Source organism: Bos indicus x Bos taurus, chromosome 9 (assembly GCF_003369695.1).
Source record: "Bos indicus x Bos taurus breed Angus x Brahman F1 hybrid chromosome 9, Bos_hybrid_MaternalHap_v2.0, whole genome shotgun sequence".
NCBI classification, from domain to species: Eukaryota; Metazoa; Chordata; class Mammalia; order Artiodactyla; family Bovidae; genus Bos; species Bos indicus x Bos taurus.
Window position 1 is genome coordinate 76,792,488 of NC_040084.1, and position 22,281 is coordinate 76,814,768.

Genomic DNA, 22,281 nt, shown 5'->3' on the forward strand with positions numbered 1-22,281 from the left:
GAGGTAGCTTTTTATCCACCCCTAGATACAGGAAAGGGTCCAGGAAAGGGTGAACTATTCTGTCCTTTCCCAGCCTTTCTATGCACACACATGAGTGTTTTCTGGTCATCTTACTCCTCTCCCACAGTAGATTAAAGGAATTTGAGGCTGTCTGACTCCAGTTTCTCCCAGAGTCCCCTCCCCAGGGGAGGGTGCCTGCAAAGCAGTATTCACCAACATTCTGCTGAGAGCTTTAGGGAGTGCATGTTGAGGGGTCTGACCCCTGATTTCCTCTGCAGGAGCCCTGCTTCTGGCTGTAAAATTTCCCCTCCATCCCCAGTCTTGGATCCAATGGCAAGATATGCTTTTTTTCCTGCATTAGGTCCAGAATAAAATGGGATGTGGTGAAGGTCAGTTCTGCTCTGTGTCGGGTTATTTGGTGCTTTCTGTGTTAGGCATACAAGCTTATGTCTTCTCTCTTGGACTGGAAACTTCCAGATCAGAACTTAAACTCTAAACTGCTTTATCTGTGCTTCTTTTGAACTCAGCCTTAGAATATCACTTTTTTCCCAGGAGACTGTAGTTGACCCTGTTGTCTGAATTCCCCTGTCTTCTGTTTGCACTCTCAACTCCACTCTGAGGAGCTCACTTCTTGCTGATCTCCAGCAACCTAGAGCCACTTACTCTCCCTTACTGGGACTGGCATCAATGCCAAGTGCTATGGAGAGCTGCAGGACAATAAGAACTGGGGACAGGTAATTGTGTCTGCCAACTAAGAGTCATTAGTGACCTTAGACTAAAGAGGCACTTTCAGCCAAAAAGTAAAGGCAAAAGCCATATAATTGGTAGTAAAATAAATAGTGAGTGGTGAGGGCTAGATGCGGCAAATCTAAAGTGTTCTTTGAAAAAAATGTGTCCTGAAAAAGAGAAAACGGAAGTTCAAGCAAGCAGTAGGTTTGAGGGAGGCAGTTGTGAATAAAGCAGAGAATTTACCAGGACTGTAGAAAGACACGAATGCTTCAACAGAGATCTGAGAAAAATGAAATCCTCTGTTGCTACTTCTAGGGACATTTGCATTTTGGGAAGGGACTTTCCATCCCGCAGACAAGTTTCATTTTGCCTGGTCAGTGTGCTAAAAGCATTTAAAAGAAGTGCTTTATTTCTGAAAAATGGGAACTTTATAAATTTTTAAAAATCCAGGTTTCTATCTTCTCTTAAAAAATGGTAAGAGTTAGCAACATTGGGTGAATATTCCCCCAGCTGTCATTTATATTATTTATATTCTTTGTCTTTCACTAAAGGCATTTGAACTTGCAGTGTCTATGTTAAAGTCGTCTATATTGATTGGAGGGCTTCCCAGGTGGAGCACTAATGGTAAAGAACCTGTCTGCCAATGCAGGAAACATAAGAGATGTGGGTTCGATCCCTGGGTTCAGAAGATCCCCTGGAGGAGGTCATGGCAACCCACTCCAGTATTCTTTGCCTGGAGAATTCCCTTGGACAGAGAAGCCTGGCTGGCTAGGGTCCACAGGGCTGTATAGAGTCGGAGGCAACTGACTTAGCACGCAGGCACATTAAGAAGGGCACTGCTTCTTAAAGGGGCGGCAGGTGATTCTAATGTGTAGCCTGCTGCTGCTGCTAAGTCACTTCAGTCGTGTTCGACTCTGTGCGACCCCATAGACAGCAGCCCACCAGGCTCCCCGTCCCTGGGATTCTCCAGGCAAGAACACTTGGAGTGGGTTGCCATGTCCTTCTCCAGTGCATCAAAGTGAAAAATGAAAGTGAAGTCGCTCAGTCGTGTCTGACCCTCAGCGACCCCATGGACTGCAGCCTTCCAGGCTCCTCCGTCCATGGGATTTTCCAGGCAAGAGTACTGGAGTGGGGTGCCATTGCCTTTTTAGATGTGTAGCCTGAGTAACTCCTTTGTCAAGCTTTGTGGCATTAACCCCTTCCACTCCAGGCCTTGTGTCACCCCTGGACAAGAGCTGGATATTTGGACTAGAAATTGTATTTCTTAGTGCCTACTTTGATACCTGACTCCTCTGTGATCATCACAGCTGCCTGCCTGGCTGTTCTTTGCATGTAGCCTTTAGCTCCCTGTGACTGAGTTCAATGATCTTGAATTTTAACTCTCAGTTGCAATGCTAACCACTTGATCCAGGCTCACTAAAGGATAACACAGCCTTCCTTTACTGGAACTGCAACAAAGACTCAGGAAAAGCAAAGTGGAAAAATTGAAAACCAAATGAAACAAATCTACAAAGGCTAAAAATGAAATATGGGTAGAGTGACTCGCTGTCCTAAATTGACTGGACAGTCCCCGGTTTAACTTTTTTGGTGAATCATTTTGGGTAAGAATTTAGATTTCTTGCCAGAAAAGTAGGGGGCCTAGAAACAGGTGGTTTGTAAATTTTTCAGTTTGTGAGTTGGAAGGGGAGAAATGCAAAAACTAAATAGTAGCTATTATCTTATTAAAATTTTTAATAATTTACAGATTTTGTTGATACTTTCTTAACCTTCTCTAACAACTCTGTTCAAAAGAACTTTGTGGGAAAATAGAAATGTTCTGTGCTCTATCCAATAGAGTAGTCATTAACCATTTGCGGCGGTTGAGCATTTGAATTGAGGCTACCTTGACTAAGGATCTGAAGTTTTAATGTTATTTCATTTCAATTAACTTAAACGTAAATGAAAATATCTGTAGGAGTTCAGTAGCTAGTTACTGTACAAGGCTTTGTTTTTATTGTACTGCAGAGTTGCTATTATTTATGATAGATATATCATGAGGTGATTCATCTCCTATACTTCCTTTGTAGAGAAAGAGCAACCCTATATATTAGATTTAGCAGATTTAACTGGGTGGGGGAACGTGGGGCGGTGGGGAAAGGAGGGCCATTGGGGAGAGGATAGGGGCAGAGAAATAGTAATTGATCCAAACTGGGCCAATTAGATTTTTACTTTCAAGAGTCTGAAATTGAGATATTGAAAGTCTATATCCATTTGGTAATGGCAAGCTGAACAACAGGGTTGGCACAGAGACTGTGCCATGGAGTCTCAACTCCATGTTAGGACTAACCTAACCTAACATGTGCAATCATAAGTTATGCTTGGGTAGAGACTAGAAACTCTGTGATGCAGGTGGGGTTGAGGGAGGAAAAGAGGAGGGGGGGATGGAGAAAGGAAAGAGGGAAGAAATCCCTTCAAATGAGTGATGGATGGACAGAATACCCGAGGTTTGTCGTACTCCATTGTTTTTAATTTGGATGTTAGAGAAGGTGGGGGGGGGGGGGGAAATAAAGATATGGAGGAAGGGGGAATAAAAAATAACAAAAATACCTTAATGTAAGTTCTAGAAATAATGGTGACATATACTTTCTAATAAACCAGTTTATAAAAGTCCTGTTCTTCAACTGACAATGATTCTCTTTCACATGGAAGTTTGTTCTCTTTGATGACTCTTTGAGAGAGAGACATATATCTTAGCCCATAATGGTTTTCAATAAATATTTGTTTAATGAATGAATAAATGAATGAGCAATGGGAAATGCATCATCTTCCCAGTCATATCAACACTTTTGTGCAACAGTTTTTTTTTTTTGCCAAAGCATCTTCATTTGTTCTCTGGTTTGTTTTTTTTTAATTAATTAATTTTTTTTTTTGCTGCGCTGGGTCTTCGTTGCTTTTCGAGAGGTTTTCTTTAGTTGCAGAGAGTGGGGGCTACTCCCTAGTTGTGGTGGGCAGGCTTTTCGTTACGGTGGCGTCTCTTGTGGAGCTCAGGCTCCAGGGCACAGGCTCAGTAGCTGTGGTGCATGGGCTTAGTTGTTTCAAGGCATGTGGGATCTTCCCAGAGCAGGGATCCAACCTGTATCTCCTACACTGGCAGGCAGATTCTTAACCACTGAACCACCAGGGAAGCCCCAGTTTGTTTTTTTATATTATTGTTTATTAGTCTTGTCCTTCCATTGTTTCTTTTTTAAAAAACTTGAAATATAATTCACCATAAAATTAGTCCTTTCAAAGGGTACAATTCAGTAGGTTTTGGTGTATTCAAATGATCATGTGATCTTCATTAGTATCTAATTCCAGAGTATTTTTCATTGCTAAAAAGGAAACCCATAATCATGAGCCCTATTTTCTTCTTTCCAAAATAACTTTCTTGAATTGTAATTCTTCACAGATTAACATGAGGTTTATGTTACACTTAGTATAACATATATACAAAGTATTTTTTAAAGAGTGAATCCATTTTTATAGTAACGGATTTTATTTGCTTAATCTATTTCTCTGTTTTTCCCCCCATTGGCAGAGTATTATGAAACACTGCTGCTGCTGCTGCTAAGTCGCTTCAGTTGGGTCCGACTCTGTGCGACCCCATAGACGGCAGCCTACCAGGCTCCTCCGTCCCTGGGATTCTCCAGGCAAGAACACTGGAGTGGGTTGCCATTTCCTTTTCCAATGTATGAAAGTCAAAGTGAAGTCGCTCAGTCGTCTGGGACACTCAGCGACCCCATGGACTGCAGCCTACCAGGCTCCTCTGTCCATGGGATTTTCCAGGCAAGAGTACTGGAGTGGGGTCGTGTAAAGAAGTAGCACAATACAGATTGATTATTCATTTCACTGGATATTATCCAAATGAAGAACTGCTATAAACAAAGGAGCCAGGTGCTGCCCCGAGAATTGCTAAATATGCTCTTTTCTTGAATTATACTTTTTGCATTATATAGACTGAAAAATACAAACTATCACTTTTCAGCTTGTTTTAGTAAGGAAAAAATAGTCCTCAAAAGGATTTTGGAGTCACCTTAAACTTCACATGACATGAGAAACCTTGATCAATCAGACCTTTGTTGAGAGAAATCTTTTGGTGGTAGGGAACAGAGACTCATTCAAAGTCACACCCGGAGTGACAGGTGTTTACTCTGACAGGGTAACTAGGACGCTCTTTAGGAAGAGGCTGGATACAGTGCAGCCACAGGGACATGGATACTCATAGTGTCCTCTGGAGCAGGTCTTTGTTGTTCTAAATATATCCCTGGCTCTCAGCTTCCCTTAGAGGCACTTCTACCACTTCCACCCATACTCACCTTCGACTTCATCCTCAGTTTTGGCTTACTCCAGTGTTCTACTTTGTCAGGCCCATTTTCCCTATTTCTGCCTCCAGCCCTCTCAGCTTCAGCCTTCCTGTCAGATAGCTCATTCTCTGTATTCATTCTCCCTTTTCAATTTCCAAGGGAGAATCTGATTGGCTTATCTAATGATGCCGAGTTCTGGTTTGTTAAGGACTCTTTGTTCCAGGTCACCTCCTAGGGTGATGGCCAGTTTATGGACTGTGTCTTTTGGGTCACATGACCACTCTTAATCCAATCAGCTACAGCGGTTAGGGGGGAACTTTGGGGGCAATTATTTGTGCAACCTTTGTCCTAGGAATAGTTCGGGTCAGTTCTCTTGGCAGGGCTTGGTTTCCTTTTTGAAAGGATACCAGGTAGAGCAAACATCACACACACACACTCAGAGATTAAAATAACAGTTACTATAAATAATGGATGTATGAAAAAAATGAATTATGCGGTTACATGTAGGAAATAATGAATAAAGAGGGGAAGAAATCTACATTGACCGAGGGCCAAGAATCATAATAGCTTTATCCAAGTAAAGTTTCTTTGCAGTAAAGCAGTTTTCAAAACTGCATTTTCTTTTGCAAATCAGACCACCCTGCTGTCGTATTTGTATCTTTCTGAAAGCCCCCTGCCCTGGGCTTAAGTTCCAAGCAGTGGTAAAGAATCCGCCTGCCAATGCAGGAGCCACAGGAAACACCACTTCTATCCCTGGGTCTAGAAGATCCTTTGGAGAAGGGCATGACAAACCACTCCAGTATTCTTGCTTGGCAAATTCCCTGGACAGAGGATCCTGGCGGGCTACAGTCCGTGAGGGCAAGGAGTCAGACCGACTAAGCACGCAGGTAAGGAGATCTCAGCATTCTGCACGTTGGGGGAGCTTTTTTCTTGCATTAGGAGAGAGATCCTGGCAGGAAGTCAATTTCCAGGAAAAGATGCGGGGGTTGGAGCTCCTTGGCTCCGAGTGGCGCGGGGCAAAGGTGGCGGTAATTGGAGCTCTGGATGCGTTTTCCTAGAAGCCTGCAGCGCTCCGCCACCTGTGCGGAGTCTGCCCGGTTCTTGGCGTCTCCGCTCCAGTTTCCTCCTCCTAGGTTAGTCCCCGGGAGTGTGGGCGGCCCCATTCCAGAGCGCAGAAACTCTTCCCCCCTCCCCCCGCTCGCCCTCCGCCTGCGGCACACCAACCAGCCTTTCTCTTTGCCTCAGTCACTTCCTTCCTCGGCTTCTTCCTCCCCGGTGCGTTGAAGAAGGCAGCCAGCCGGCACCGACGCTGCCCGTTTTCTCGGAAAAGAACAGGAGGTAGAGAGGTGAGTGATCGCCCTGCGAAGTGGCGTCCAGGTAGAAAGGATGGACTAGGGTAGCAGGGGGAGGTCCAACAGCCGGAGGAGGAGATCGTGGGCTGAGGTTGGAGAGCCAGGACCGGGAAGAGACGGGGCTAAGGCGCCTGGAGGGTATAACTGGCATTGGCCTGAGCCGGGTGCTGGGGACCGCGTGGGCGCGCCCCCGCGCCCCCCACCTCCCGGGCAGACTTCCGTACTAGGCTCACGTGACATTTTGCCGGGGGCGGACCGGGCAGGGAGATCAGCAGCGTTTATTAAGGTTTTCTTTTTCTTTTCTTTTTTTCTTTTTTTTTTTTTTTACCGCAGAGCAACTTGCCGGCTTTGCACTTGGAGAGTCAGTTCCGCAGAACTGAGCGGGAACAGACTAGCAGTGAGGGGCCAGGCTCCCCCCGAGGGATTCGGGGGCTTCAGGGCAGTGGGCTCTGCGGGCGCGGGCGGCGGGTGCGGATCTGAACGCTCCCCGTTCTGTGTACGGGGTGGGGGATAGTGAGAAGACACTAGCGACTCGGGGAGCCCCAAGCTGGGTCCGTTTGCGTCGCTGGGTCTGGGCGCCGGCTCTCGAGGCGCGCCTGGGGCGCACCGATCGCCGGGGAGCGCGGGCCTCGCGGAGACAAAGGCTTCCGGGATGCGGATGCTGCTCTTCCCCGGGAGTCCGCCCGGACTCCGCCGTGCGCCCCGGAGCCGGGGCCGAGCCTTGCGCTCTCTATCTCTGCAGTGGTGCCAGTAATGACCGTCTGATGGCCTGCGGGGGACAGGGTCTTGGGACCCCTTCCGGGCCAGCTCCCAACTTGGCTCCGGGATGACCAAATATGGAGTGTTTGCGCGCCTGCGAGAGGCGGGAAGGAACCCAGTCATTCTTTGACCTACACCAGCTGCTCGTCGGGGATTGTGAAGGAGGGCTGGGAAAGAGTGGCCAGCCCTAATGAGGACAGGTGGCTCCCGATTCCCAGATGTCCCCACTCGAGTAGGCTTATTCCTTGACTTTAGAAAATCTCCAGGTATTGCCTCCAAACTTAAGAAAACAACCAAAATGAAAAAGCCCCCCAAAACTGTTAAGAGGGTCCTTAAATATATCTTCAAGTGCCTACTGAAAGTGGAGCATTTCAGCATATGGCCCAGTCCGCCCACATTCCGTTTTCTTTGTAGTTCCCACGCACAGTGCCTAATTGGTTTGTGTCACAATGAGAGGGCTCAGCTAGCATCTGCCATCCCCTTCCCCTGAGCCTCCCATTGACCCGGCTCTTTCTTTCCCTTAAGACTTGCTCTGCCCGTGGCCTCTCATTGTTCTTGATCTTGCTGCTTGCACCAGCCCCGGCTTCTGTCCTCATAAAAAAATGTCGTGGACCTTCTGACGTTTGTACAGCAGAGTATTTTATACTCCTTTGTCCTCATTAAACAATCAAAGAAACCGTACCAGGTTATGTAGGCTAGCAATAGTTTTTAAGCCCGTCATTTTCCTACTCAAAAGGATCAGTGCAGGGAGCCTTTTTTGCTTTTTAAGGGTTTTGTCTTAGTAAGTACTCAAATATTTCACACAAATACAACTTACCATTACATTTAGTTCTATTTGAGTAATAACCAGCCCCACCCCAAAGCAGCAGAAGAGGCAGAACGATGAGGTAAAAACAGCATTTAATTGTGGGAAACCCCTCTGAGTCAGTTTTATCATCCATAAAATAGGGATAAATAATACTTTGCAAGGTTCTTAGAATAAACACAGGTAAGGAGCCTCAGGTGTAATTAATTATAAGGAAATTCTGGTAGTCTTCCCTTCTTACAAAGATGAACATGCATCTGCTTAATGTGATGCACATATTCACGCTACTTAAGAGTGGGATTTCCTCTTTGAGTCTCATTATTAAAAGAGAAGTATGATGGGTGTGGATGGTGGTGGGTGGAAGGAATGGAAAATGATGTTAAAGAGATGAATATTCTGGGTGGGAGGAAATCAAAGCATCTGACAATTAGAGAAGACTGGAATCCCCTTGGACATTTCCCTTTCCCTTTTGTCCAATATGGGCTGATTACCTCATCAGTCCTCACAGATCCTACTACTGCAAACTATTCACTGTTAGACAGTTTTGATTATTAGAGAAATTTTTTTCTCTTATGGCTTCCAAATCTGCCTTTCTGTTTACCTGTCTATTCTACCCAATATGGTAACGCAAACAAGACTATTCACATGAGTACATAATGGAGTTTTATTTTTTTAAAAAGCAGCAGGTCGACTCTAGGCTAACTTTTAAAAGTCAAGATTCTTTACAGTTCAAGTGACAGAAACTCAAACCAGCATAAGCAAAACCACAGAAGATTGATTAGTTCATGTAACAGGAAAATCCAAGGTCATATACAGGCTCAATCATTGATGCATGGTTGAATTTTCCTTTGTGCTGGATTTATTCCTGGCAGGCTCTTTTCACATGGTAGCCGTTTATATACTAGCCGGCCATAAACTTAGAGCCCAGTGGGAGAGTGTTGTTTTACTAGTAGTCTGGCAAAATTCCTGGGCCGACCCCATTGTTCAAGATGGGATCACCTATCCTATGCTCCAAACCAATTACTCTGACTTTGAACCATTCCTGGAGTCCAGAATGAGGCTCTACCCAAGATCCATGAGATAAGAACAAGGAAGGAATGGCTCTATCAAAAAAAAAAAAAATTGGACTGCTGGTGCCAGAAGGTGGAAAGGCTGCTGAGCAGGGAAAAATGACAGCTGTTCACCACGCTGACATTAACAGGTTTTTTCCCCTACCACTAATCTCATGGCATGTCTTTCAGTTGTGTCCTCTGGTTATATTTTAGCGTTTTAGTGTCTCTCTAAAACTGTATTTTGAATTGAATATAATGTTACAATTTCACCAGTAAATATAAAGTTCTCACATTTGGACACTAATTTTTGATACTGGGTTTTATGTAGCTGCATTAACCTAAGATGTTGCATCTTGTTGCAGTGTTGTTGTTTAGTCGCTAAGTCCCGTCCAACTCTTTTGGGACCCTGTGGACTGTAGCCCTTCAGGCTCCTCTGTCCATAGAATTTCCCAGGCAAGAACGCTGGAATGGGTTTTTGCCATTTCCTACTTCAGGTATCTTCCCCACCCAGGGATCAAACCCATGTCTCTTGCATCTCCGGCATTGGCAGGCAGATTCTTTACCACTGAGCCACCAGGGAAGCGAATCTTGTTGCAATATAAGCTTCTTAAAGTAAAAGATTTACACAGAAGTGTAGCAGATGGTAGTGGTACTTTTAATTATTAGCTATGAGAAATCTGGGGTCCTGATCAATATCATTTATACATAGATGTCATTCTTGTTTTTTAAAAGCTACCAAGAATTAGTTATGATCTGTCTGAATAAAATATATTTCTTCCAAATCATCACCCCAAAGTAAACCATTCAGGTCATCCTACTCTTTTCATCCCTTATTTAATTTGGAAAACTTAGACTGTGCTGATGCCTCTTCTGCCCATGCTTTTCAGCCTCATATTGCTGTTTGCAGTGTAAAATTATTTCCTTCTTATGGAAACTCATTCTTCCTCCTTTCCTGCTTTACTTCTTTGCCCCAGCAGAGTTGGGTTTCTCTCCTTCAGCTCTACCTTCGGCTTCCGTTTCTTGCTGGTATCTGTCTTCTCCCCCTTTCTGTAGCTGTTTGCCACGCCCCCTTTAGGCTTCCTTTTCGGTCTCTGAGTCTACTTCTTCCCCTTAGAGCTCCTCTCTGTGCCTCACTGAAATCAGCAGCTCCCTGTCAATAACTCTCACAGATGTGTTTTCATCCCCTCTCATGCCTCTGCTCATTTTCCTGTTTGCCAGCCAATTATTTGTTGAAGTCCTGCTCTTGGTGCCAGACGGGGTCCCACAGTAGCAGAACGGTCAGATCCCTGCAGGGAGGAGCTCACTGCCTAGTGATAAAAGACAAGAAGCTGGTCATTCCAGTCAAGTGAAATGAAGTGGATGCACAATACTGTGGGAACACACACGGGGGAGCACTCCTACTCCGGGGTTTCAGGGAGGGCTTCCTGGAGGAAGTTGTATCTCAGTTGGGACTGGACAAGTGGAAGTTAACTCCATGAAAGAGGTATAGTCAGAGCTGGGTTGAAGAAGAAGCAGTACCTATGAAGGCTGGACATAAGAGAATGAGGGGACTTTTGAGGAATGAAAAGAAACACCATGTAGCTGCAACCTGGCATTCAAGGGCATAGATGTGAAGTGGCTGGAATCATGGGCACAAACCCAGCCAATGGAGGACCTCATGAGCCAAGGGAATTCGCCCAGCTGCTATGCTAACCCTGAACTCCTTCCTTATCTGAAGATGAATGGTGTTCACCACGGGCTCTCCATTGCAGCCAGATTGCATTACGAACTGCTGGGGGAAGAGCATGAGTATATGTGACCTGGAAAATTGCATTTGTAGGGTTCCACCTGGACCGCCTTTTTCTCCTCGGGGCTCCTAGAGGGGAGGGATTGTGTTGGTTTATCCGGTTTATCCTGGAACCTCCAGCTCCTAGTTTCGGGCTTGCCCCAGGTGTGCTGTGGTTTCTCCTTGTTTCTGTGCTTTTACATATTCTCTTCCCGATGCTTTCCCCAACTACTTATTGGTCCACTTCTTCCCCCAGGAGCCTCCCTGAAACCTGTGGCTTTCTCCTTCAAGCTCCCTTAATGCCTTGGACCCTCCGCTCAAAGAGAGCTTGTCCCATTGCTAATCATTCCAGGCCTTTCTCTGCTTCTGGAGGATGAATTCCCTGAGGGCGGGTCTTGTGTCATTCACCTTTGTGTTTTTGGTGCCAGGCAGAGCTTGGGTTTGGAGTTAATAGAGGGTGCAAGGAGAATGGCTTCATTCTCCGCAGTAGACTGCATAGAGTAAGAGTGGGACTGCCCACAAGGGCAGTTATAAAGATGGGGGACATGGAGGTACTCTACCTGGGGGAGATACATCACACAAGTGTTTTTAGGAAGAGGGACATGGTAAATTAATAGCGACAAATGCTACATGAAAAAAACCAAGGACCCTTGGATTTGGCAAGTTATGTGTAATGGAATCTAGAAACTAATAATGCAGATTTTTTTTTTCTCCCTCAGGCAGCAATGAATGTGGATCATGAAGTTAAACTCTTAGTGGAGGAAATTCATCGTCTTGGTTCAAAAAGTAAGTATTATATGATCGATTCAGTGTTTCTTCTGAGTTTGCTTTAGAGCAAGAAGGACTAACTCTTTGGGTGCTGTGCTGTGCTAAGTCGCTTCGGTCGTGTCCCACTCTTTGGGACTCCGTGGATTGTAGCCCACCAGGCTGTCTACTCTTTTCATGGGATTCTCCAGGCAAGAATACTGGAGTGGGTTACCATTTCCTTCTCCAAACTCTTGATAGAAGCCTAAAAGTTTTGGCAGCTGTCAGCTAACTGCTCTCAGCCCTGAGGTAATTTCTGGAGACACAGAGCTATTGGGGTATTGTGATTCTTATACAAAGAATGGTTGAGTTATTTCATTATCCTTTGAATGGAAAGAAAATCACTGTACATCGGTAACCTAGCTGCATTGAAATCTTGTAATTGAATCTTGTTCGAATTTTTGTCATACTATTAACATTCATTTTTTTTTTTCTGCTTTACCCTGCCACCATTTTGCAAATTGCCAAATGACTAGGGACTCATTGAAATTGCAATACATTGTCTTTATTTTCTTCAAACCTTTGAATTTTGTATAATCAGGTATTTATGTATATATAACTAAAAGAACCCATCCTTTGGGTAGTTTTTTAAAAAAAGTCAGCTTTTCCCTCAGCAGCATATGAGCAGCTACCATGAAGTTTGAGACATGTAAAATTGGTAGTATTAGTGCCCTTTTCCTAAATTGTAATGAAAGCAACTCTTATGCTTGTAACTGTTAGTATTAATATTTTATACATCTCAGACCAGACATGTAATAGTTTGGGGAGCATTTTAAAAATTGTAAGAGCAATAGATGTATTCAGCAACAACTGGGATAATGGACCCCAAAGTTTAAAAATTATATCATGTAAGTGAAAAACAACTTTAAAAAGTACCTTATAAGAGTTGTCCTGTCATTGTAGCTTTTTTTTTTACATTGGAGGATAATTGCGTTACAATGTTGTGTCATCATTATAGTTTGATTTTCTTACATATAGCTGTGATTACTTATGAATCACAAATCATTTGAAATAGCAAGAGGTACTTTGAAAATTCCATTGTCATTATTATCAAACATCCCCTGTAGTTTTCTTTTACTGATGTAACATTACTACACACTTTGTGACATGAAACAACAAATGTAATATTTTTCATTAAAGATATATTGAAGTATAGTTAATTTAAAACATTGTATTAATTTCTGCTACATTGCAAAATGATTCAGTTATACATATGTATGTATTCTTTTCCATTATAGTTCATCACAGGATGTTGAGTATAGTTCTCTGTGCTCTACAGTCAGACCTTTCTGTTTATCCATTCTATGTATAATAGTTTGCGTGTGCCAACCACAAACTCAAACCCTCACACCACCTCCTTCTTGGCAACCACAAGTCTGTTCTCTTTGTGAGTCTGTTTCTGTTTCCTAAATACGTTCACTTGTGTCATATTTTAGATTCCACGTTAGTGAGAGCACATGGTGTTTGTCTTTCTCTTTCGGACTTAATTCCCTTGGTATGATCCTCTCTAGGTCCAGCCGTCTTGCTGCAAATGGCATTTTTTCATTCCTCTTTGTGGCTGAGTAGTATTCCATTGTGGAGAAGGCAATGGCAATCCACTCCAGGATACTTGCCTGGAAAATCCCATGAACGGAGGAGCCTGGTAGGCTGCAGTCCATGGGGTCGCAAAGAGTTGGACAGGACTGAGCGACCTCACTTTCACTTTTCACTTTCATGCATTGGAGAAGGAAATGGCAACCCACTCCAGTGTTCTTGCCTGGAGAATCCCAGGGACGGGGGAGCCTGGTGGGCTGCCGTCTATGTCTATAGGGTCGCACAGAGTCGGACACGACTGAAGTGACTTAGCAGCAGCAGCAGTATTCCATTGTATGTATGTACCACATTTTCTTGTAAATAGTGTTATTGTGATTATAGGGGTACATATATCTTTTTGAATTATAGTTTTGTCCACATTTACTATCTTAATGGTTATGTAGGTTGGGAGTCTGTCTCAATCTGTTTGGGCTGCTGTAACAAAACACTCCAGACTGTGTGGCTTATAAACAGCAGAAATTTTATTGCTTGTAGTTCTGAAGGCTGGAGGCCTGAGATCAGTGTGCCAACATGGTCAACTTGGAGTCTTCTAGGTCTCAGACTTCTTGTATCTTTTCATGGTGAAAGGGACTAAGAATATCTTTGTAGCCTTTTTATCTATCATCAGTCTGTCTATCTATTATTGTGATAACACTGATTTATAAGATCTTGTAAGTTTCATATCGGAGAAGGCAATGGCACCCCACTCCAGTACTCTTGCCTGAAAATCCCGTGGATGGCAGAGCTTGGTAGGCTGCAGTCCATGGGGTCGCTAAGAGTCGGACACGACTGAGCGACTTCCCTTTGACTTTTCACTTTCACGCATTGGAGAAGGAAATGGCAAACCACTCCAGTACTCTTGCCTGGAGAATCCCAGGGACGGGGCAGCCTGGTGGGATCGCACAGAGTTGGACACGACTGAAGTGACTTAGCAGCAGCAGCAGCAAGTTTCATATAGAATAATATTGGGTTGACAATAAAGATCATTCAGGTTTTTCCATTACATCATATGGAAAAACGCAAATGAACTTACTGGGCACCCCAATACTTAGCAGACTGAACCTGCACTTCAAAATAAGCAGGTTTACAAACTAGATGACTGTAAGGTAATTATAAAACTTGTATAAAGATGAAAATATTTTGAACATTGCAGCTTCACCAGGCCTCCTTGACTTACCTATTCCTGGTAATAGATGAATTATTGAGTTGGAAAGCATCTATGGAAATACGTTACCTACTGACAGATTAAGGTTAATTATTTATATTATGTCTGGAATAATGTTGACTAATCTAAACTATGAATTTGATGAATAAATTGATGAATTTAGTTTTATCTGTTTCTTTTAAAATAGAGTTCTTTAAAGCCTTTCATTTTTCATCCCATCACTTCAGTTTAGTTCAGTCACTCAGTTGTGTCTGACTCTTTGCAACCCCATGGACTGCAGCACACCAGGTTTCCCTGCCCATCACCAACTCCCGGAGCTTGCTCAAACTCATGTCCATCGAGTTGGTGATGCCATACAACCATCTCATCTTCTATTGTCCCCTTCTCCTCCCACCTTCAATCTTTCCCAGCATCAGGGTCTTTTCCAGTGAGTCAGTTCTTCGCACCAGGTGGCCAAAGTATTGGAGTCTCAGCTTCAGCATCAGTCCTTCCAATGAATATTCAGAACTGATTTCCTTTAGGATGGACTGGTTGGATCTCCTTTCAGTCCAAGGGACTCTTAAGAGTCTCCTCCAAAACCACAGTTCAAAAGCATCAATTCTTCGGTGCTCAGCTTCTTTATATTTCAACTCTCACATCCACACTTGACTACTGGAAAAACCATAGCTTTGACTAGATGGACCTTTGTTGGCAAAGTAATGTCTCCGCTTTATAATATGCTGTCTAGGTTTTTCATAACTTTTTTTCCAAGGAGTAAGTGTCTTTTAATTTCATGGCTGCAGTCACCATCTGCAGTGATTTTGGAGCCCCCCAAAATAAAGTCTGTCACCGTTTCCATTGTTTCCCCATCTATTTGCCATGAAGTGATGGGACCAGATGCCATGATCTTAGTTTTCTGAATGTTGAGCTTTAAGCCAGCTTTTTCACTCTCCTTTCACTTTCATCAAGAAGCTCTTTAGTTCTTTGCTTCCTACCATAAGGGTGGTATCATCTGCATATCTGAGGTTATTGATATTTCTCCTGGCAATTTTGATTCCAGCTTGTACTTTATCCAGTCAAACATTTCTCATGATGTACTCTGCATATACATTAAATAAGCAGGGTGACAATATACAGCCTTGATGTACTCCTTTCCCGATTTGGAACCAGTCTGTTGTTCCATGTCCAATTCTAACTGTTGCTTCTTGACCTGCATACAGATTTCTCAGGAGGAAGGTCAGGTGATCTGGTATTCCCATCTCTTTCAGAATTTTCCACAGTTTATTGTGATCCACATAGTCAAAGGCTTTGGCATAGTCAATAAAGCAGAAGTAAATGTTTTTCTGGAACTCACTTGCTTTTTCAATGATCCAGCGGATGTTGGCAATCTCTGGTTCCTCTGCCTTTCCTAAATTCAGCTTGAACATCTGGAAGTTAATGGTTCATGTACTGTTGAAGCCTGGCTTGGAGGGTTTTGAGCATTACTTTGCTAGCGTGTGAGATGAGTGCAATTGTGCGGTAGTTTGAGCATTCTTTGGCATTGCCTTTCTTTGGGATTGGAATGAAAACTGACCTTTCCCAGTCCTGTGGCCACTGCTGAGTTTTCCAAATTTGCTGGCATATTGAGTGTAGCACTTCCACAGCATCATCTATCAGGATTTGAAATAGCTTAACTGGAATTCCATCACCTCCACTAGCTTTATTCGCAGTGATGCTTCCTAATGCCCACTTGACTTCGCATTCCAGGATGTCTGGTTCTAGGTGAGTGATCACACCATCGTCATTATCTGGGTCGTGAAGATCTTTTTTGTATAGTTCTGTGTATTCTTGCCACCTCTTCTTAATATATATCTTCTGCTTCTGTTAGATCCATACCAGTTCTGTCCTTTATTGTGCCCATCTTTGCATGGAATGTTCCCTTGGTATCCTTGATTTTCTTGATTTCTAATTTTTTTCCTATAGAAAAGAGTTAAGTGGATAAAGATTATTTGGAGATATAAATTCTTTAACAAAAGTACCTTGAGTGCTGCCTTTGTGCTCAAGTGCTGGAGATGGGAAAATAAATAAAAGTTCATCTCAGCCCTGTGGGCCTCTTTAGGTAGTGAGAACACAGATAAATTGGAAGCATGTTTTGGGATGTAATTAAGAGCGTGTGCTCTGGAGTCAGACTCTGGGAAGGAATTCTAGCTCTTCCACATTCCTGCTGTGTGACCTTAGGCACATTTCTAAACTTTTCTGTGCCTTGGTTTCTTTATTTGCATAATGATACTACTCTATTTCAGTGAGTGTTGGAGACACATTTTTCACACTTTGAAATCTCTAAAATAAGGATTATTTTATGATGCATGGTATGCTATCATTAAATTGGCAGTTTAATTGGAACATGAAATAATGGTTCTTCTTAGAATCAATGGTGTCTTATCTTTGACAAAATGGTTAAGTGAGTTTTAATGACTATAAAATGCATCGAACAGTTCTAGGAACGTACTGAGTACTCAATAAATGGTAGCTTTCATTACTGTAATTGATGGTGCATGCTTTGATTGATATACATTCCATTTTTTGAGAAGCGCTATTAACTCGACTAAAGGAATCATAGAGGACTTCTCAGAGAAGGTGACATTTGAGTCCATTTTTGAAGAAAAAAGAATTTAGCTAGAAAAGAGGATCTGGGATGCTAGGTAGATGGCTTGACGTGGACAAAGTTACCAGGGGAGGTGATTCTTAACACCCTGGATTACAGCAGGTTGCTCATTTTGACTGAATCACAAGATGCATGGAATGAGATGGCAGGAGGCCTGGTGAGAGTGAGAGGTGAGGCAAGGTCCAGAGGATGAAGAATCTTATTCACTCTATCTTAAAGGTGCTAGGGAGCCATTGAAAGATTAAAGTAAAAGAATATCAATTAAGCTTGTATCATACAAAGTTTCTTCCACATTTTAAATTCTGTATGAATGTGGAGGATATAGTGAGGGTAAAAATGGAGACTTGTAAGGAGTCTGGCAGTTAGTCACGTGAGAATCAACTGGGGCCTGGAATTATTGTCCATGGAGAGGGAAGGCTAGAGCAACAGAAGACACAAAGAAGGTGGCGTCGCTCAGACATTTGTCAGATTGAGGGGTTAGCAGGCAGGAGAACTCCAAGATTACAGCAGGGTTTCTGCCTTTGGTGGCTTTAAAAAATTTAACCTAAATTGAGAATTTACCATAGACTGGGCATGCTATAAAAGACTTTACCTACATTCTATGTTTTAATCCTTGTAACAACTCCGAGAGGGATATTTTTACCCTTGTTTGATGGATGAAGTAACTGCAGCTCAGAGAGCTTGAAGGACCAACCAGGTTACCCAGCAGCTGCACTGATTCCTATAATCAGTGAAAGGTTTTCATTGCCAACAAAGGGTTGTGCTGCTGGAAGTGAAAGAATCAAACAAGTACCTCTTGACTTTCCAGGCCAAGCATGGTCAGACTCCCTATTTTCCATTACCAACTTATTTCCTCCTTCTCTTAGATGGTTTACTTGAGCTGAGTAAATTAGTCACTGTTCCCCTAGATACTTAACTTCTTTCACCTGTGCCTATGGCTTGGCATATTCTCCCGTTTCTTGCACTCATAATTGAACCAGTGATCACCGATCTAGTGCTTAGCATGGGCTGGACACTGTGCTCTGTGCTTCAGAACTGTGTCCCCAACCATACAGTGTGGGAGGTATTAAGATCCCCGTTATACAGATAAGGAAACAGGCTTAGGGAATTTATGCAGGTTTCCCAGGCTAAGCAACTAGCAGATGGCCAAAATTTCAGCTGAGGACTGTCAGGGTGTTTGTTTGTTTGTTTTGTTTTTAAAGCTCTGTATTATATGCCCCTTAAAGTCTGGTGACTCAGAGGGTAAAGCGTCTGCATGCAATGCAGGAGACCCGGGTTCGACCCCTGGGTCTGGACCTCCCCTGGAGAAGAAAATGGCAACCCATGCCAGTATTCTTGCCTGGAGAATCCCATGGACAGAGGAGCCTGGTAGGCCATAGTCCACGGGGTCACAAAGAGTTGGACACTACTGACTGACTTCACTTTCTTTACTTTCTTTCTTTAAAGTCCAGAACAGGTACCACCAGTCATGAAATCTTCCCTTCCTGGTCTAGCTCGGAGTCATCTTGGTCTTGATAAACAATCATGTACCTCTTTGCCTGTTGCCCTACCTACTGTGTGTATGGTTATTTCCTCGTGGGAGGGGAAATCATTTCTTTGATAGCTAGAAAGTGATTCTATACTTCCTTCTCCCTGCCTCTAGTGCCCAGCACTCACTACACCCACAGTAGGAGTTTATTAAGCCACATGCTGTAAGCTCTAGCAGAGGAGCACGGGAACCCAAGAACCCTTCTCGCTGTGATGGCCATCTCCTTCACAGGGGGTACAGCTTTGGGAGAGAAGAACTTGGAGCATTGCATAGGATGGGTGAAATGTTCAGCCAGGTAGATTGAAGGATTCAGCTAGCATTGGGGAAGTATCCTTGATTACCCTTATCTTTGAGACTTCCTCTTATTGACTTTTAACCAAAGATCCACCTTTTGTTTTTCCTTAATTAAAAAAAGGCTTTATATTTTAAGGGCAGTTTTAGATTTGCAATTGAGTGGAAGGTACTGAGATTTCCCATATGCCCTCCCACACATGCATAGTCTTCCCTATTTTTAACATCTTCTACCAGAGGGGCACCTTCATTACAGTTGATGCCCCTGCATCATTTTTGTTGTTCAGTTGCTAAGTTGTGTCCGACTCTTTGTGCCCCCATGAATTGCAGCACGCCAGGCTTCCCTGTTCTTCACTGTCTCCTGGAGTTCATTCAAACTCCTGTCCATTGAGTCAGGATGCCATCCATCCATCTCATCCTCTGTCAACCCCTTCTCCTCTTGCCCTCAATATTTCCCCAAATCAGGGCCTTTTCCAATAAGTCTACCCCTAATAGCTTAGTTGATAAAGAATCTGCCTGCAATGCAGGAGACCCCGGTTTGATTCCTGGGTCAGGAAGATCCCCTGGAGAAGGGCTAGACTACCCACTCCAGTATTCTTGGACTTCTCTTGTGGCTCAGCTAGTAAAGAATCCACCTGCAATGTGGGAGACCTGGGTTCCATCCCTGGATTGAGAAGATCCCCTGGAGAAGGGAAAGGCTACCCATTCCAGTATTCTGGCCTGGAAAATTCCATGGAGTGTGTAGTCCATGGGGTTGCAAAGACTGAGCGACTTTCACTTTCACTTTCTTTCCCATTAGGTGGCCAAAGTATTGGAGCTTCAGCTTCAGCGTCAGTCCTTACAGTTAATATTTAGGGTTGATTTCCTTTGGGTTTGACTGGTTTGATCTCTAGGATTGATCCTGCATTGACATATAATTATCACCCAGAGTCCATAGTTCACATTACATTTCACTCTTGATTTTGTACATTCTGTGGGTTTGAACTGATGTGTAATGATGTCTCCATCATTATAATATCATGGAGTGTCTTCATTGCTTTAAAAATTCTTTGTGCTCTGCCTGTTCACCCCTCCCCTATCCTAACCATTGAAAACCACTGATGTTTTTACTTTGTTTTCTCTTTTTCCATAGTTTTGCCTTTTCCAGAATATTCCATAGTTGGAGTCATAGCACATAGCTTTTTTTCAGATTGCTTTCTTTCATTTATTAATATATATTTAGGTTCCTCCAGGTTTTTCATGACTTGATAGCTCATCTCTTTTTAGTGTTTAATTTTTAGCATCTATGTTAAAAACTGGCCTTCAAACTAGATAATGTAGGGATTCTGGTAAATAAAGATTTCTTCATTTTTGAGGTCACCACTCCTTTCCTGGGGTTTCTGAGCATGTTCAGAACACACTTAGAGAAGTACTGTTCCTGATCTGGGGTTTCTCTTACATTTATTATTTTTACTGATTCAACAACTAACAATTAGGAAATTGAAATTTAGAGACTTCCCTGGCGGTCCAGTGGTTAAGACTGCCTTCCAGTGCAGGGCATGCAGGTTCGATCCCTCATCAGGGAGCTAAGATTCTACATGCCTTGTGGCCAAAAAACAAAATCATAAAACAGAAGCAATATTGTAACAAATTCAATAAAGATTTTAAAAATGGTCCACACCAAAAAAACCTTTAAAAAAAATCAAAATTTAGACAGATAAGAGTGGTCCACCATATGAGCACTGTAACACATTCACTTTTTGTTAATATTTCTTAGTTCTTACTCCACTCTGTACAGATGATACTAAGGTTAGAAGATATACTACACATTGCATTTACTCCATTCCTTTTTGAATCTGGCAAGAAGTTACACTGAGTTTTTGACTGTTTTTTTTTTTTTTTTTTTGACTGTTGACTGTTACATTGTGATGTTGGTTAACCTCCAGTTGTTTATGAAAGATGATGTGTATTTGCCATACATGGTGGCAATAAACAGACTTTGCATTGGCTAACATTGTGTTTTCTCAATTAGATGCTGATGGAAAATTAAGTGTGAAATTTGGGGTCCTCTTCCAAGATGACAAATGTGCCAACCTCTTTGAAGCACTGGTAGGGACTCTCAAAGCGGCAAAACGAAGGAAGATTATTACATACTCAGGAGAGCTGCTTTTGCAGGGTGTTCATGATGATGTTGACATTATATTGCTTCAAGATTAATGTGGTTTGCATAGCTCTGTTTATTGTTTTTTGTTTGTTTCTGGTAAACTGGAATATTAAGTCAAAGGACAAACATATGAACCTACTTAATGTATTTTTATAGAACTTTATAAACAAAAGGAGACTCACTTTAGAAGTCCGTCCTTTTTTCTATCTTGAAAACAAGTTTGTGTATTACACTGTAAAATGAACAAAACCTATTATTTTTCTCAGGAATCTGGTTGGAAAATGTAAACAATGGGGCTTTTTTGGTGGGGGTACCAGGAATGTTTGCTTCATAAATTATTCATAGACAATTTCTACAGATATTGGACATTCTGTGAAATCAAGAAACAAACTTGTAAGACTAGCTTCCACAAGGAATATAATGTTTATGTAATAAAAACATATAACTCCCTTAAAATTATCTTGTCTTATTTTGTCATTTGAAATTTATGTACTTCACAGACTTGAGTTTTTGCATCAACATTAGGTAACCGCAGTAAAAGTTTTCTTAATTTGGAGAAATATTTTCTTAAAACTACAGAATTTGAAAAGTAGGGATGATTAGTGTTACAACTGGGCCCTGTTAAATATAATGATTTTGATGCCTATAACGTGCTTAACACTGGTAGGGGACATGCCCAAAAAGTGTAACCCAAAAACTTCACTTTCTAACTGGATTAGTCAGACCCACCTGAAACAATACAGGAGTGTTTATGATTGCATGTTGCAGCTTGTAGTACAGAACTGAAAATGACACAGAATCTCAAGGAGGACAAGATCAGTGAAAGGCCTTGTGGTTAGAAGAGGTATAGAGGAGGCAACATTTGTAGGATTAGAGCTGATTATATTCAGAGGGGGAAAGATGGGATGGGTGAGGGTGATGACCTAAGGGAAGGCAGAGGGACATGGATTATTAGCAAGGCATGATTTTGTGAGAGGATATCAGAATTCACTGGCACTTCATAGTCACTGTGAACATTTATTGAGCCTTTATTATGCTAATCCTCTTATAACCCTGTGAGGTCAGTATTAATGTTACCTCCCATTTCTTAGATGAGGTAAGAAAGACACAGAAAGGTTAAGAGCTTGTTTAAGTTCACCTAGCCAGAAAGTGAGTAAGTCAGGATTTTGAAATTTGACTCATCTAATTGGCAAGGCCAGAGATGGGATGGACTTCAGGCATGGCTGGCTCCAGGGACTCAACCACTGTTGTTTAAACACTACCTTGCCATATTGGCTCTGATGCGTTTTTTGGTTCTTTCTCATTCTCTTGCTACTGTAAATAGATTTCCTGCATATATTAATAGATGCCTGCAGATAGTACTCTTGCCTG

At 42.7% G+C, this 22,281-nt stretch overlaps 1 protein-coding gene across 1 annotated transcript; it reads left to right on the top strand.

Annotated features, from left to right (window-relative positions):
• Positions 1-6,032: 6,032 nt before the first annotated feature.
• On the top strand, positions 6,033-21,369 carry ABRACL (ABRA C-terminal like). The gene is made up of 4 exons (XM_027551712.1): positions 6,033-6,184; positions 6,297-6,397; positions 11,504-11,570; positions 20,779-21,369. Exons 3-4 carry the CDS (start codon positions 11,510-11,512, stop codon positions 20,961-20,963), a joined length of 246 nt encoding a protein of 81 aa, XP_027407513.1. The 5' UTR covers positions 6,033-6,184; positions 6,297-6,397; positions 11,504-11,509; the 3' UTR covers positions 20,964-21,369.
• The last annotated feature ends 912 nt before the right edge of the window (positions 21,370-22,281 follow it).